Source organism: Excalfactoria chinensis, chromosome Z (genome assembly GCF_039878825.1).
Source record: "Excalfactoria chinensis isolate bCotChi1 chromosome Z, bCotChi1.hap2, whole genome shotgun sequence".
NCBI lineage: Eukaryota > Metazoa > Chordata > Aves > Galliformes > Phasianidae > Excalfactoria > Excalfactoria chinensis.
Genome location: NC_092857.1, coordinates 74,862,045 through 74,880,583, shown reverse-complemented (window position 1 = coordinate 74,880,583; position 18,539 = coordinate 74,862,045). Strand labels below are relative to the sequence as shown.

Here is an 18,539-nt window from a genome sequence, read left to right as displayed (position 1 = left end):
CATTAAAACTCTTTTCTACCCCAAGCCAGCCTGAACAAACCTTTTTTGGTCACGTAATTGGAGTCTGAAGTATTTCATCTCATAGCTTTGCATTCATACCTTATATAGTTGAATTATTTCACCCCAGGACTGAAGAAGAAGGAATATATATATATATACAATATATATATTGTAAACTGTCCTGCTGTCCTCTTTGTAGCATATTAGAGTGGTACTGGATAAAATATCAACAGTGCTCAAGGATTTTAGAGCTGTATGTTTCTACAGTTTGGTCAGCTGGGGTCAAAATGCCCACACAGACTCCAGTATCTGTGCAGCCACACTAGAGCGCTATGGGATACAAGCACTGTTTATGGGGGAAAGCACATCTCCTAAAGAAATATGCCACTGAATGCTGTTATGTTCTTACCTTTTCCTAAGACCAAGTATCACTTCTACTGTGCAACTGGGAAGACAAGCACTGATTGTCTTTGAGACTCCTGAACTATCAAAATAGGCAGAAAAAGAATTACAGTTCCCCTAATCACAAAGCAACAGTGACCTGATTAACAGCTGCGATAATAGATGTAAAGAACAGACATAATGTATCCCAGCAGAATACTGAGATATATTTATATACATTTGATATTTGTGTATTTTGACATACTTAGCATACACCCTACACTTAAAGCTGAAAAGTAAATGGGTAAAAACATGGGTGTCCAGATTCTTGGCTTGCCTGGGACGTGTTGGGTCAGTAGAAATTGTCTTGGGCTGCATATACATAGGTAGTTCCAAAAGAAGTACTTCCTTTTTATGACCATGGAAACCATAACCAAAAAGCACAATAACACTATTTAACAAAGCAACAGATCAACTAAAAAACACTACTTTTCAACAGTTGCCACTGATAGCCATGCATTATCACCAGTAGTGAACAAGAACAATGAACGTGCCATGCAGCCACATATCTGTACCAGCGGAGGTGCCCCAAACTGTTGCCACCATTGCTGCTGAAATGCAGCACCCACTGCCTTACTGTCCTCACATCTACTGTTGGTTCTCCATAAACATTCAGGAACTATCGATAAATGTCAGTGGGTGTCATCTTTTTGTTTTCCTGCATGGAGGAATTTAATTCTCCACCTCTGCTTCATCGGCACTTCCACATCAGCTGCCATTAAGTCAGGCTGCCCCTCTGCCACCACCAGCTGTTGCACAGCAACAACGTGCAATAGAATACTGGTGGGAAGGTTCAGCCTCCACTGCCATACTTCCAACATACACCTCTAGTGTTCATAGGCCAGTGGAATAAAATAGGAGACGCTGAATTCGGTGCAGTCCTCATAACATATACTTGATGTACTTAAGTAACGAAGCTTATTTTAATGTCTAATGCTTTTTATTAAAACAAAACAAAACAAAGAAGGCAACCAAGTCATAAAACTCATGGGATATATGACCTTTCTTCTGTGAAACCAGCTCATTGGTTGTGGCCCCAGTTCTTAGAGAGTTCTCAGAGCGTTCATCAGATATTTATGACAAAATTTACTCCTCCTGTACTTCATCCTTGAAAACAGTTGTGCATGAATGTGCACACCGCCAAAAAGCAACAACACGAATGTGACTGTGAATGTGATTGTGAAGCGAGGGATATTATTCTTCTCTAAGAGAGGTCTTACAAAGGCATGGTAAAGACACATGACCAATTTTTTGGGGGGGGTTAAATACCTGGTTGCAACTCTGTACATTCCATATCAGCAGGTAATTTATTTATGTTGACTGAAGATAGAGTTGCAAATTGACAAAAAAGGTCTTTTGTTTTTTCTATCTTGAAACCAGTTCTCAAGTTCCTCTGTCAGAAAATAAAGCAAGGATGCATATTTTTCCCTATTCACACATCAGTGTTTAGGCAGCGTATCAGATTATACGCAACTATCTACCATAACTTCCTTTAGCACTGCAGTGCATCCTTCCTGTGTCCCAGTTTCAGGACATACATCGTAAATTGCACACTGATGTGTGGTTGTTGGTGTGCAATGGGGTGCATTCACAGGCTTGGGCTGGGCTCAATGGGGAGGGTTTTTGCCATGATGGTGTGGGGCAGGGGGTGGCCATAGAACAGGTTGGGCTGAGCCATGTGCAGCCTGCAGGCCATGGGTTGGACGTGCTTGGTGTAAACCCAGCTGAGTTTCAACTACTTCAAGTTGTTCAAGGAGCAGGCTAATTTTCTTCTTGACAAACCACAGTCAAATATGAAATAATGGAGACATTATATAGTGGTATGCTAACTGAATATCATACAGACATTGATGGGTGCATAACAATATATGCCATGTGTTACTCTAGGCATATCTTTGATGAAATCCATCTATAGGCATAAGTGGGAACCTGATATCAGTTAAAACTGATTATTAGTAGCCAAAGACATTTTTATAGTGTTATTTTATATGTCAAGGTAATTCATTTCAGATTTATTTAGTGTGCTGCATTGCACAGCTATCTCTAGGAACCCAGCTACACGTGTTTCAGGTGTCTGTACCTCAACGTATTTATTAAAAGGATGAATGAAATCCACGACTTAGTATTGAAAAGAAACCCCTCCAACTTTGTTAAGAGCAAAAGTCAGTTTTTCTTTTTTTTTTTTCCTCAGCTGAATAGACATTCCACATAATAACCAGATCAACTTTCACACTTGGACATCAGAACGATCACCGTGACACCACAGACGTCATCAGCAAGTATGTAAATTCTCTGCTCCAAATACCATCTATTATTAACTGGCAGTATTCTCTGTCTAATCAAAACCAGACTGATATCAAGTTCCACGGGGGGGAAAAAAAAAATAGAAGAAGAAAAAAAGGAAACAACACAGAAGAATTCCCTGTGCTCTGAAACGTGAAACTATAACAAGATATTTTATTAGGTTAACATTAGAACAGGAACATAAGCCATTTAGCTTTCTGGTCTTGTCAAGAGTTTCCATTTCAGGTATGCACTTTGAAAAGTAAAAGCCCTCTTGTACATGTATTTGCTCAGCTCCACAAGATTTCTGAGAGGCAGTTTTCAATGAAGTCACAGCAGGGTGCTCAACTATTCATCCGGATACAGACATGGACCCAGATCAACACATGACACAGATCTTCCCGATAGGCTTATTTATGAGTTAAAAAATAAAGGAAAAAAAGAAAAAAAAAAAGAAGAAAAATGTGAAAGCCCTTAAAGCAGATGTGCAACGTGTGGACCAGCGCTGCAGATATAATGTGTCCAAACCAAACAAAAACAGGTTTAAACCATCGTCAGTTCCAGGAGTTTCTTATGTATGTCCCAGAACTGGAAGATTAAAAAATGGCTCACAGATTTAGCATTTTTGGTGGATTTGGCTACCCCTTAAAGCGAATCAAATGTGAATCTTCAAAGTGAAAATCAGCTTAGCTATGCCACATTTCAAACCACAGCAGCGTTTGAAGTTAAATTAGGGCAAGCTTAAGTTACAGCAAATAATTTTATGCATTTTGATGTGCTGGCTAGACACAGCCCTGTGTGTTTAGTGAGAAACATGCAGCCTTGCTTTCCATCCTGATAAAGGAATTTGAGGATAGCTTTGAAGATGGCCAAAAAAAAAAATCATCGATTTTTAGGTACATTTGTGACTCCATTTTCAGTTGACATAAATATATGACCAGCAATCTTCCAAATAGAATGTAAAGAGTTGCAATCAGACATCCAAGTGAGGGAAGAATTTGATCATATCTCCTTACTGGACTTTCATATGACCTATCTCAAGAGAAAAGAAAATAAAAGTTCCTTGTTTCACAGCACCATTTTATTCATGTCACTTCTTATTGGCCGTATGTATGTTTGTGAGCAACTGTATTCAAGCACACGACAAACACCTTGAGAACTTATTAAGAAGTGCAACCACTTCCAACAAACCAGACAGTGATGCATTAGTTTCACAAAAATACGGTCACACACTGGTTTTATCTTTTTGTTGCTCTGTATTATTTTATGTTTTGTTAAAAAGATCTATATTAGAAAAAAAGTTTTGTTACTTGCATATGTTAACTATGTTATATATTTTATATGCAGCCCAAGGCAATTCCTCTTTGCTTAGTGCTGCCCAGGAAAGCAGAAAGTCTGGACACTCGTGCCTTAGGGGAAGATGTTCCTTCATATTTGGATTGGAGCATGCATTCTTTTAATTCCCCCCCTGGCTGGCAGCCTTTATGTGGAAAGTTTTTTTCTGATGACTAGTTCTGCCCTACCCGGCATAAGAAAGAATCCCAGAATCATAATTTCTATTGAAGAAAAAGTATGTAGCCTTAGGTTAGGCCACATTGTTATCTTTAGTTTCCGGAGGTTATGAGAAGAAGAGAAGAGAAAATAGAATCTTTTTACCTATGTTTTGTTCAGGATGTAGAAAAGAGGACAAATGCACTCCTGTGTCTGTGTCACAGGTATCTATCATTTCAATCTGCTGTACAACTCAGACAGAAACAGCATAATTTTCTCTCTGGAACAACACAGGCATCCTTATAAGTGAGGCATGATCACTGGAGCAGAAGTCCAAAGGGTTGGCCTTGCTCTCTGAAGCTACATTCATTTGTCTTGGAGAAAAAACAAAATCATGCCTCCACATGATCTGAGACTTGGCTGCCAGCATTAACTGCGTTTTGGAGAAAAGAAAATGCATGTAGTTTTGTTGGACTGCACCAGGATTTAAATAAACAAATAATCAAGCAAACAAAACCCCAGCCACAAGCAGTTTTATTAGCGACTGCTATTAAGAAGGCAAAAGTGTTACAGATTGTGGGAGAAGTTTGGAAGCAAACCTACATACACCTTATTTCCTTCCCCTGTTCTCACAGTGATAAACTAAGTCTGCCAGGAATCACTTGATCACTTCCGTTCCTTCTCTCTTTTTACACAATAACTCTATAAGCTGCACACAAACTTTAATAGATGCATGGCAAAAAATATAAATAAATAAACAGTAAAAGAAAAAAGGTTCTTTTCAATTCAATTTTTTTTCAATCAGGATATTCCTGAATAGGAGTATGATGAGGTTTTATCACGTAGCAGTTTCTTTGATTCCAGGTGTTGACAACAGTTAATCTACAAGCATTCATGAGGTTTCTCTGCACAAAAGGCAACTATTTGTGCACAAAAAAAGCCTTAAAGGTGTTACTTAAAAGAGTGCCCAACTACAGCATTTGGTTTTGCAGGTTTTCCAACGAGAAAAGTACACAGCAAAGCCTAAAGCCCAATTGAAATGAAAGTAATTATCTAATTGCGTCCATCTACCCCTGTTTCATCACACCTTACATTAAGGATGAAAACTGATTGAAGTTAAGTAACTACCGGAGGCTCCCTGCTCTCCAAGAGTCTAAAAATGCAAATTTTCCCATAATTATCTCTGCAATCTATAATTTGTATACTTACAGACCTGCTTATGTATCCATAGAAAATAACAATATAAATTTACCTAACACAAAAGTTTTTGTTTCATAGTAGGAAATACCGTTACACTCAACAATGGTTCTAACCAGCATTAATCACGGCAGCGCCTCTGACTGTAACACAGCATATAAAGAATCATTTTCCTTCCATAGTCTTGAAAAATATATTATTAGAATCAGATGTAACAAATGGTGACCAGATCTCTGTTGTGCTTAGGCTATTTCCTGCATCATAGGACACTGAGTCTGAATGCTCTGTAAATCTCCATTTTACTGAGTATTTCCATGGTCTACATGCCATTCTGCATAGCAATAATCAGTCCTTCCTATGCTGGCCTTAGCAATTATACACGTACTATAAGATTTCCATTTTGTTATACATTAGACTTCTGTACTACAGCATTGCTTCTTGTCCAGAGGAGGGCCAAACAAAACTTCAACAAGAGCAAGTATCCTCAAGGCTATAGGTGGTTTAACATAGGTGTTTAATAGATAGGTTAAACTCAAGAAAAATAACAAGACGTAAGGAGAAGGAGTGCATTAATAAACTAGCGAGGAAGAGGAAAGCAAGCTAGGCCTCTAATCAAGCCTAATGAAATGCACTTTAATGGCTTTAATTAATTAAATTAAATAATTAAATTAATTAATTAACATTGCAAGTTAACTTCTTTTGTCCCAGTCTAGCTGAGATGATGTGATAAGCTTTCCAGTTAACCCGTGCAGTATATGGACGTGGCAACAACCATGTGCAGAACATGGAGACTACTGGTCCCAGTAGTGGTATCAGTAAGCATGGTATCACCTGTCAAACACCAGCAATCAATCCCAGTGCCTAACGCTTATCTGCAAAGAGTATTATGTGGCCAAGAAGCAGTTCTCATAGACCACAAATGAAGAGTAAAGGCAGCACATCTGGGAGTGTTTCAGGCTAATCAGTGATGTGCTTTGGTACAAAGATCAGTTCAGATTCATGAGATACATATGCCTTCACATATGACACAAGTTTGCTGGTTTTCTTGTAAAGAAACATTGCCTTGTAACTTAAGCATGTATATACATGAACAAAATAAGAATACTAGGAAGAAAAACAAAAAGGAGCAATTAAAAACCAATTATAATGAACAAATAAAAGTTGTCCAGGCCAGAAAACTCTATTATGTCACACCTCAAAGTGAAATGTTTCACTTTACGATCATAACCTCATTTCCAGGCCACACAGTGAGAATGAGACTATAAAGAATAAGGAACAGCTAACAGGCAAGAATTAAAAAACATGATGCATTGTGCTTTCTAGTATAGAGCACGTATGTAGGCACACACCTACACTGCCCTGCAATCCTTGAAAAACAAACAACCAATTGTAGTAATAATATTAATAATAATAAAAGGCCTAACATAACACACAGTAGGTATTTTGCTGCTGGAAAGGATCTGGATCAGAGTTTACAATTTCGAATGTGTAGTAAATAAGCACCACTTGCCTCTGTCATTTTTCATACTTCTCTCAAGTAATGTAATTAAAGACAAAAGTTAATAAGATGTGCTTATGCACAGGTCAGCCAATTAATAATCTTCTCACTTATCAATTGGTAAACAGTTTCGAGGTAACATCTGTCACTGCAGCACAACACAGAGTAAAGCACAGTACAAATCACATTCTCTCTTTGCCCAGGAGTACATACTTTGAATGCAAGCACTTGATGCTGCTTTCAGCAGTACACCTTCCCAAGGACCTACACACCATTCTGTTCAAAGGGAAAAAAAAAGGAAAAGTTTCCAAATCTTTCAGTGTTGTATGTCTCAGCTCCTCATTTGTTTGAGTTAAACTCAGTAGCTGGATGCCACCTTGAGCCTGCAGCGTCGCTCCATTTAATTTTAGCAACACCTTACTATTCAGTAATTCAACACACTGCCCTAAACACAGACAGATTTAATGGTCTCAGGATAAACATTACTTGTGGAAACCAGAAATTTCTGTTCTGACACAACATAATCAAGCACGTGTGGAAAGAGAAAAGATGCCGACACTGAATACGCTCTGCATGTTACTACAGCACTGCCATTTCTCCTTAAAGCACAGCACTGTTTCCTGTGATACAACTTCTGTTTCAACAGCAGTCCTTGCAGCGAGGCTTCCAACTTCTTAAAGCAACATCACAAGCATCCCAAAGTACACACCCAACCTGAGAAATCAACGTCTGCTCTGTACAGTGCAACAGTAAATTCCTTTCTGGTGCTGTACCACACACCAGCTATCCATGCTAGGATACAGCAGTCACTGATGACCACTTGGAAGTGTTTTCTGCCCAGTGTTTCACTTAATCTCCACTTAACAGTGAAGTTTTGGCACAACACTACTTTGTGTGTGCATAATAATAACACACATCTTCTGCCCAAGTGAAGCCACTGCGGTATTTTGTTCTGTAAATGTCATGTAAGCTTTGTAGAGGTCATGTGCCTATTACTGAATACGCCAGAGAATCCAATTTCCTAAATCAGTAAGAACATGTTTAAATTTTCCAGTGCAAAGATTCCTGAATCACGGAGCAGATAAATATAATCTCAGATCAAATCTTTACACCAATTAACTAAAACAAACACTTCTGCAGCTTCAACCCATCAGAAACACCTATCCCCCTGGGAAACCACAATGGCTGCAGATGCATTTTGAGCTACAAAGTCCATCCCTATACAGAACAATATTTTAAGCATAGGAGGGTATGTACAGCATACAAGGAAGTACAGATAACCACACACACATCTCTCTCCCCCTTATGCTTTGGAAAATGTTAAGATTCCATACTCCTCTGCAACTCTGGTGGATTTTTTTTTCAACTAGAAGCCAGCACAAGCCCTGTTGGTAGCAGACTGTTCCATGGCAGTACATGAAACGAAAGAACACCCCTCCTCCATCCCAACATGCATGTGCTTATTTATGATTTATTTATTTTTTTTAAGAAACAAATCTTCAGCAATTCAACTTTTTGCTAGCTCAGCTCTCTGAAGGAATCAAAACCAAGATGCTGCCTTTGTTCTTCAGCTGAACAGTCTCCCTACAGTTGCACTTCAGTCAAACCAATGTTACTTTACCTTTGGCAATAACTCTGGGCCAACTTAACACGGCACTTCTTCAGGGATCCACTTATCAGTTAAAATAGGATTGGCAAATTCAACTTCATTTCCAGCTATTACATACTAATACAATTTCCTAATCTAGCATACCAACATTTTCTGCTACCCCAATACTTCCATTCTCCTGTTGCTCAGACCAGCACTACCAAATACTCTGTAGCCTGCAGAACAAAAAACCAAGAAGCTGCCCCAAATGACAGCCACGTTCTAGGTGTAGGTACAAAAACTGATGGCTGGGAATCACGGATTTGCAGGGGTTGGAAGGGACCTCAAGAGACCACTGAATCCAACCCCCTGCTAAAGCAGGCTCCCTACAACAGCTTGCACTCGTGGGTGTTCAGGGAGCTCTTAAATATCTCCATAGAAGGAGACTCCACAACCTCTCTGGGTGGCCTGTCCCAGTGCTCCATCCCCCTTACTGCACAAAAGCTCTTCTGCATGTTAGTATGGAAAACCCTACGTTCAAGTTTTAGGCCATTGTTCCTTGTCCTGTTGGTATAGCCTCATCCTTTTGTCTCCCACCTCCCTTGATGATTTATAATCATCAACGATCAATGATTTATAATCATTTATCAGATCCCCTCGAGTCTTCTTTTCCCCCAGGTTGAGCTTACCCAGGTTATTCAGCCTTTCCTCACATCAGAGATGCTAAAAAGGAGTTTCCAACATTTACCATGCTGATTAAGACTTCTAAAACCACACTAGATTCACCTCTCAAAGATGGGACAAAACAGAGCATCATCTAGTAACTCCAACATTACATTTTTTCTACGCTGCCTGGTGCTCCTGGCCCCAAGTGCAGAATCAGACACAAATTCTGAATAACTGAATGTCTTCACGAGGTTGCCATATTTCCATGTGGGGATGAGGACACAAGGCTGGAAGTCAAAATGTTCTAGAGGTCACGGAGCTATGTCTCCCTTGTTACGTCAAGTCGCTGACATGGCTGTACCATGCAGGACATTGGACACTTAGAATTAGCTCTGACTACTGCTGCTCTCTAACAGGCGTGTTATTTCTGGCAACCGTGATATAAACTTTTAGGAATACACCTCATTGAAGACTGGGGATGATTATTGACAAAAAAACCCCACAAAAACAAAACAGAACTCCGCAGACTTTCCCTCTAGGAAGGGAACTGGTTGCTGGCAACTTGTTCTTCTTTTTCCTTCCCCTTTCCTTTCCTTTCCTTTCCCTTCCCTTCCCTTCCCTTCCCTTCCCTTTTTCCTTTCCTTTCCTTTTTCCTTTCCTTTCCTTTCCTTTCCTTTCCTTTCCTTTCCTTTCCTTTCCTTTCCTTTCCTTTCCTTTCCTTTCCTTTCCTTTCCTTTCCTTTCCTTTTTCCTTTCCTTTTTCCTTTCCTTTCCTTTTTCCTTTCCTTTCCTTTTTCCTTTCCTTTCCTTTTTCCTTTCCTTTCCTTTTTCCTTTCCTTTCCTTTTTCCTTTCCTTTCCTTTTTCCTTTCCTTTCCTTTTTCCTTTCCTTTCCTTCCCTTCTCTCTCCTCTCCTCTCCTCTCCTCTCCTCTCCTCTCCTCTCCTCTCCTCTCCTCTCCTCTCCTCTCCTCTCCTCTCCTCTCCTCTCCTCTCCTCTCCTCTCCTCTCCTCTCCTCTCCTCTCTTCCCTTAACTTCTTCCCAGAGATTACATCTGTTTGAAGAAAGATACTTAAAAGGAGAAGAATTATCCCACGTTAAAAGCAAGTCATGATTTCTTCTCTCTCTCTCCCTCTCTCTTTTTCTTCCTCTTGCTATGAAACAGCAGCAGATTTTCCAGTATCACCTTTCCCAGGTGCTCCGTCCAAGCAGAGCCGCTGGGAGAGCTCGCTCCCTGGTGAACCGGCAGCCGGGGAAGGAAGCTGACATCTGCTCGATCTGAGCACGGTCATAGCCTGGCGGTCACTCCCCGTCCGAAGAACCGTCCGAGCCACCCAAGGCCTCCTCGGAAGGAGAAGAGCCACCCAGGAGCCGCTCGGTCTCGGTGCCCTTTGACAACCAGCCAGTTCTGCCTCCCCACGGAGCATTTTCGCTGTGTTCCAGCCCAGCCCCGCTCACACTTTTTGGCCGAGTTGCGGGCTTCCGGAGGAGCGGAGCACAACTCCACAATCTGCCGGAAACCGCCGGGGATGGCGGACAAGCTTCGTCGTGACGCTCCTCTCCACTTTATCCTCAACTTCTCAGCACAGCCAACGCGCACCGAACACCGACCCCCAAAGCCCCGGGCCGCCCCGCCGGTCCGCCTTCCACGTCCTACTCACAGATGCAAGGCATTCCTATGCTCCCGCCGGCCGGCCGGCCGCCCAGCCTTACACTCCTCCGCATCGCACCGCTGCTCCGTCATCAGCACCATCGGCACCGCAATGCGCGACCCTCCGCCGCCGCGGCGGGACGGGACGGACCGCACCGCTGGATGCGCCCGCCCCGGGGCGGGACCCGCCGCCGTGGAGCCGGAGCGCTGAGCCGGGGGCGGAGCGCTTAGGAAGCTTTGATTAAAACAGTTCCCCCCTTCACCCGAGTGGGGAAGCCAGCGGTGGAGTAGTTGAGCCCTGTGTAAGGCCGGCGGGATGCTGCAGCGCGAGGTGCTGCTCGGGTAAAAGCTCGTGCTTTTTAGAGAGCAGCAGAGAGGAATCTTTGCGCACAGAGAAGGTTGGAAACTTGTGTCTGGGCTCTGTCACCCACCCGGCCATCCCCGCCCCACGGGGGCTTCGCTGGCCGTGAGCCCCATCCGCCTTTGGAGGATGCTCTTCAACACCACGCCAGGAGGGTTGGTCAGCAGTGGGAAACTGGGCAAAAAAACAGAAGAAATCTACAGGTTCCTGTGCTTGGTGCTTGTCAGGTTGTAGGGAAATGTTTTATAAAGCCACAGCTGCCAAAGCATTCTGGTGCAAACCATTTTTACACAACGAGCACAAAATGTGAGTATACACATATGGGAAGTGCTCTCATTACCTGATTAAGGGTTGAGTGACTGTTCAGTGTGGGGTGATACTAGTTTAACAAAACACCATCGCACAGAACGAGTCTGTGGCTTTAAGTGGGTGACATGAGAAAGGCTGGTCTTGGCACAGAAGCTCTAAGGAAGGGCTTAATGTCTTATAATATATCTGTGAGTTAATCATAACGTTTTCTTCTTAGCTATCTGGCTAACTTCTTAGCTAACAGGCTAACACTGAGCTTTATGGGCAAAATACATACATGGGAGTGTTCTCAGTGGATATTAGGAAAATATTATAGACACAAATACATGTATGGCTGGCACCACTAAGATTCATAGATTTCTTGATGCTTGTGCATGGTAAAAGAGGAAGAGCTTGGTATTAGGAAAATGTTGCATTATATTTGGGAACTCACTAAGGGGAAACAACAGTTAAAGGGTAAAAAGCTCAGGGATGCCACAACTGGTTGGGTACACGGAGCCTGCAGAAAATGAGAAATTGCTCCGAATTTTAAATAGAATATTTTCTGGGATAAATCATTAACTAATATATATATATATATATTTCATTATTTAATGTAAAAACCAAGGCCCATGTGGAAAACAAAGACCTGTGGATTATAGGAAACATCATCCACACCTGTTATGTCCCAGACCTGTGAAACTCCTTTGCCTCATGCTATCCTACTCAGTACCTGAGCAGATTTAGCACTGCCTGCAGAGCTTCACTCTCCACCTTACACAGACTGTGGTTGTATAGCTGAGTCCCATTCATGGAAAGGATAACAGAATAGGTCTCACTTCAGCCATTTGGGCTACAAATAGAGCAGGAGAAATAGAGATTACTTAAGAACAGGGCTGTCTTCCCACATCCGCTTGGACCCAGGCTCCTTTGCTTGGGTGCAGCAGCCTATGTGAGGCTCTGGGTTCCCTAGGAATCGTTCTCACTATCTTTGTGTGCTACCATAGTGTGCACAGTATGTCTGGAATCAGTAGGAATAGTGACTGCCTGCCCTCTGCCTTGTTTTTGAAGGCTTTTCATTACTGGGATGCACTAAAAATGCATCAGTTGCTATTTTAGTCCCCTTGTGTTGCTCTGCTCCCTCCAGCAGAATAATACTGAATAAGAATCTGGCATCTAAATATTTGAACAAATAAAATCAATCACCTTCTGAGTGCTTTGATTTTCAATCTCTGACAGATCTAGCTATGTGAGAGAAATGCTGCTGCTGCCTGTTTTGCTCACTGCTCTCCAGAGGTTCATTCCTTGACCACAGTGACATAAGAAAAGGAAGAAGTCTCTTGTCTCCCGGAGCTTCATCTCTGTTCTAGTTTTGACCAGCTCTGTTACTGAGGTATGCAAAGCATTCTGTATTGAATAGCTAAGGCATTTGCTGTAAAAAGAAAGTTACATTGAAATAAATGGATCCTTGCTGCCTGCGCATTAAAAGTGAATAATGCTTGATAGCATATAGTGATGTCTTTACTCTTTTCAGAGCCTTGGTTGTGGCAAAGATTCAATTCTTTAGCGTTTCTTTCCTATTACATTCTGTTAATGCCAGTGGAAGTAACAAGGGTTGCTCTAGCTCGTTCTTTCTGGAGGGTATGAAAAAGAAACAGAGGCTAAGCTCCATCAGAATCTGCATGGTGCAGCAACTTCAGAGCACAGTCATGCATTCCAGAGTGAGAAAATTCTGAATAACAGTATTCTGAATGTGTTATGTTAAACTATTAAATAACGTGCAGCTGCTCATGTGGGTGGAATATGATCAAGAACTTTGTTTTTGTTTAGTAGGGCACAGTGAATCTTATAGATGCAAAAACAAACAAACAAACTGCAAAGGATCTTTTACTGTTCCTGCCCTGAAAAGCCTACATTAAAGGGCGAAACAAGAGTGAAAAAGGCAAAGCAACAAAAGCATGAAAAAAAAAGTAGAATTGAAGCAGTATGAAAAGCAATTATTGCACAAAAATAATTTAAGTTCCATGCGAAAAGACAGAGAAACAAAATTGCAGCACACTGGCGGGATCACAATTCGCTATTCCAATTACAATGTTTTCTTTTTCCATGGGTGCCCAACCTTCTGGTTTGACTGGGCCACATTGTATAGAGGGAATTCATCGTGGGTTGCATACACAAAGCTTGCTCCGAAAGTAATGCATTCTATTTACACCCATGGAAATGAAATCAGCTACAAAGAGCAAATTCTCAGGAAGAAGACACTATTTGTTCCCCCACGTAGTCAACATTAACTATGCATTTTCTCCAGCAATGAACAGAAGTCTCCATGCCATGATGATAAAAATCTGCACCGATGGAGCTGATCCACTGTCAGTGTCACTGCTGCTGAAATGCCCAACCTGTGCTCACATCCACTGTTTGGTCTTTATAACCTTTCAGCAAGCACTGAGCAATGACAATAGATGCGGTTTTGTTCTACGTGGAGGAATTCAATGACACACCTTTATTTCACTTCTATGTTGGACACTATTTTGCCAGACCACCCCTCTGTGTCTTATGGCAACAGAATGTAACAGAATGTTGGTGGAAAGGTGGAATATATGACCTTGCTTTCATGGAACTGATGTACCAGTCTGGTTTGACAGCAGTGGTTGCAGTTCCTAGTTGCTACTCAGTGTTGATGAGATACTTATGACAACATTTTACTCTTCCTGCATAGGTTTCACCTCATATTTTTGGTAGAATTGTATCTACTTATAAGTTTCTGCTGTTGCTGTTGAAAGAAGTTCAGCTTACTGCAGAGGTTGTATTACCCTTTAGACATGGAGGTAGATGTGTAAGGCATGTAAAGGAGACTGCTGGATGGAGAATTTCTCACCATAAACTGTGAGGAGTGCTGAGACTGTTTGTTGTGGCTGAATTCTGATGCAAGTGAATGCAACAGACTACACTGCAATTATACACTGTAGCACCCGGAAAGAAAAGCAGAGAGATTCACAAAATTTATGGAGTGCTAATGATGTGGTGTCAGCCTCCCTCATAGTGAATGTGTAACACATTGTATGTGTACCCTATCAACACATTTACTTCCATTTTTATAACCACGCTCTTCACACAACAGACCAAAGGGCTGTAGAATATACACTGAGTACTTACACAGTGCAGGAGAAGAAAATGTATTAAGTGTATCATGGAGGTGGCTCTTCCCCAGTTAGCAGGCTGGCCTCATTGGTCAGCAACACTCACATCAGTGTGTGACTGGTATGGCTTGAAATTAAGACATGGAGGTGGTGCAATGCAATGATAAATTAATTTGTGGCAACTGTGCATTCTGGCATGCATTCTGATAAATCGCCTAAACACAGCCTTGTAAACAGGGAAAAGTGTTCAGTCTTGCTCTCTGTTTTGGCAAAGGAATTTGAACATAAGCCTTAAGATTTCTGTAGATATATACATACACATATATAGCGTGAGTGTACTGTAAACTTGTGACTCCATTTTCAGTCAACACAAATACCTTATTTTCAAGTGGAATGCAAATAATTGCAATCAGATATTGAACTCAAGATTTGATCGTGTGTCTTTACTATAACTTTATAAGACCTCTCTTAGAGAAAAACAATATCCCCCACTTCACAATCACATCTTATTCATGCCAATGTTTTGTGGCACTATGCAGATTTTTGCCAGCCTGGCATGCAGGATCTTGCTTATCACTGGTGGAAATGCAGACCTAATGGTGGTGACTATGTTGAAAAACAACGTTTCATTGGCAAGAATTTGCTCAATCAAGTAGCTTTTCTGTGCTCTTTGTGTCTGTTGTAGATTCCATGGACTTAAATAGAAGGCATTACTGCCTTTCAAACCCAGTGCACTGAACAGCTTTCAATCTAAGTCATTGGTTTTTGTGCCTAATGAATAATCTGCTTACATGTAGACAGATGAATCTCTGTGTTGTAAACATGAACACACTGAAATCTCTTTGAAGGAATATAGATGAATTTACACATTTGTCATACATCTACATTTTATGTTGCAAGCTGTTAAACATTTTTTTCCCCCTATTATTCTACTGTAGGTAAGATATTAATGTCCAATCACAGATGGAAAAAAAAGCACGGTGTTTAATTGATTTAATAAGATACCAAACCAGGAGCAATGTTGGGGACATTTTGGCATCCATTTCCATCACTGTGCCCTTAGAAATCTTAGCTTTTCCATGCAACACTTTTTTTTCCCCTTTAATTACTTTTCAGTGTTGCCACTCACCAATGCTCACAGAACTTTTGGTTTGTAGATCTGATAAAACTGATCAAAAATCACATTTTCCCATATTCAGTGCATTTGTTTTTGTTTTTCAGGGTCATTCTGAAGATGGGTCAACTCTTGAAGATTTTTAGGAATTTAGAAGATCTGAATGCAGGATATTGACTTGCACTATAGAGATGGGCTCCAATGGCTGAGATTTTTCTTTCTTTATTTATTTATATTGGTCAGTGTTTTGTCCTGGAACACTGGAAAATCTTTTGTTCAGCTGTGAGAGCAACTCAGTGCATTCATAGTGATAAAATGCTTCACATGTGTGTCCAAATCTCTAAACAGTGATGCATGGATGACACCTCAGCCACAGCTCCAGAGTCTTAATTTGCTTTTGAAATCGGTTCCTCTTGGTGTCAGGAATAACGTGCTGCCATGGTGATAAGCTGTGAGCTTCCCTGTCTGAAAATGTTAATAACTTCCTGAATTCTGGCGAATTCATGTTCATCTGCCTGGAGCCAATTACGGTGAAGTGCAAAGAGAAGTGTGTAAAAACTTGGCTATTTAGTCAGTTTTAGGCCTCAGGCATGAATAATTAGGATGAACAGGAGCAATCATTAATACAGAACATTGTGGATACATCTTAATTTATGGCAAGTATCTTCAGTGAGAAGGATTATATTGAAAATACCAACTGAAAACCCGAATTACAAATATATTGTTTTTTCCTAAGAATAGTTTCCCTGATTTTTCATGCACCCAGTCTTGGATAAGCAAATTGTGACTGTGACAAGCACATGAAATGCAAGTTCAGTGAGAGCTCCGTAGAGCTATTGAACTCACAGTGTGCAATGCAATCATGCATGTTTCTTATTGAATTGTCTTGTATTTACATCCTGTTATTCTGTATTCGCTACTGTTGGAAGTACGTTTTCACACCAGGTTTTGTGATCCCAAAGATTCCTTCTTATGGAAGCAGTGACTGAATAAACCAGATATCTAGAAGGTCTTAACCCAGCCAATTTCTGCTTAGCAGAGAGGCTGATTATTGAGAAACAGAAGTAAAATAACTCTACATTGCTATCAGAGTACATGTAACTTTTTATGTGCCAGTTATCAGTGGTAAATAAGAAGTGGGCAAGTGTCTGCTTGGTGTTCCATGCTGGAGAGAGGAAAGAGTGCAAACTTCTTATTGCCTGAATTGCAAACAGTTAAACATCACCAACTTGTGTTGAACTCTCCCTCCAACACTGTATGTCTTTATGTTTGATGCCTAATTGCAAGATGAACCTAGAGAGGCACAAGAAGAGCCATGTGGATGCTGTTTCAAAAAGCAGACTTTAAGTAATTACTTCTAGGTAAGAGCCCTCAAGACGTCCAATTGAAACTCAGTTTCTGGCTACTCATTCTTTGTGCAGGCTGATGGACAGTTAAGTTGGAAAGGAAGACATACAGGTAGAGTCTTAAAAAGCTGCCAAAACATTTCACAAGATGAAAAAATGGGGCCAACAGACTTATTTATACTTGTTACCCAATTAGTAATATGAGCTGTCATCTTGCCACAAAGGAATATAATTTAAGACAGACAGTATATAGAGGAGATCCCTGCAGATCACATAGATACGTGCTAGTGATACTTTGACACTGAATTTCCTCACTTTTCTATGCTGTCAAAAACATGCATGATTTGTCCAGAAATCTTCCAACAGTGCAGCTGTAAGCCCACAATCAAGCATCTCCACACCTCAAAGAAAAGAGATTTCATCTTGAAACTATTTTTGTGATTGTTTTCCTGATGGTTCTGTCATAAACCCCTGTAGCAATCTCAGCTTACATGAGCTATAGGACAAAACACACACAAAAACGCTTTCTCAAATTGTGCTCTAACCTAGTTTAAATTTGTTTTATACAGAGACCCACTCAAATATCAGAGATAGTATTTGATGACCCTGCAGAGGTCATTTTAAGACTCGAGTATATTAGTGTAATGTACACATTCAAAGCCCTAAATAAGTGTAATAGTTACACAAAAAACAACACTCTTCTGTCCTTTCTTACAAATGTCCCATTTACACTCACTATTACTCTCCTTTTTCTAGTGCAATCAGTAATGCCAAGTTGTATGATCATCTCTGCATGCATAGCCTTCAAAAAATTAAGAGGTATTTTTTGCCATTGTGCTTGTCTCTTTGTCCCAGTGCCCTCCTGTGCTGCTGCACTCTCCATCCCAGCATTAATATAGAGAGAGAGTACTCAAAAACCTCCTTATTTACCTTAGAAATACTGATCCAGAACTCTCTGTAGGGCTGACTGGAGGGATGCTGCTCGACTTTCGGAAGCTGCTCTGACCTTCAGAAATGGAATTATCCAAAGAATTCCCTTTTCTCTTCATCTTAATGGAGCCAGCTGCTGAGTTAGGCACCTTCTGGTTGGTCTGTAGTGATCCTTCAAATGCACAGCCTTTCACTGCAGCGGGAAATGCACTTTCGGTCTGATTACAGCACTGGCTGTCTTTTTAAATCAGTTAATAAGTGACAAATTCATGTGACACGATAAGCTAGTTTTTTATCTGGAACACTTCATAAGTTTACTTTGTAATAAATCTCATCGAGGCTGGGGGTAGCGTGTCAGCATTGATAGCAATAACTTGTTTTGATGAATTAGTAAGAAGAATATAAAACAACTTCTGATTCAGTTGCTGGCTCATTGACAGACTTTTTACCAGAAGTGTTAATTTTGTCTCAAGAATTATGCTCTAGTTATCCAAGATTAAACAATGTGACAGTATATCTTTCAAAAGTGACTGTATTCACCTGTTCTGG

General features: G+C 40.8%; 1 protein-coding gene across 3 annotated transcripts in view; it reads right to left on the bottom strand.

Moving 5' to 3' along the window:
• Positions 1 to 10,969, bottom strand: part of GRAMD2B (GRAM domain containing 2B) — a 30,887-nt gene extending 19,918 nt beyond the window's left edge. For 2 of the 3 annotated variants that reach the window (XM_072359775.1, XM_072359772.1), the window contains exon 1: positions 10,822 to 10,965. In XM_072359775.1, the coding sequence (XP_072215876.1) occupies positions 10,822 to 10,913 (92 nt within the window). In that variant the 5' untranslated portion in view covers positions 10,914 to 10,965. Of the gene's footprint in view, positions 1 to 10,821 lie in introns of all 3 variants that reach the window. The other variant, XM_072359774.1, reaches the window with a different exon arrangement.
• Positions 10,970 to 18,539: the final 7,570 nt, after the last annotated feature.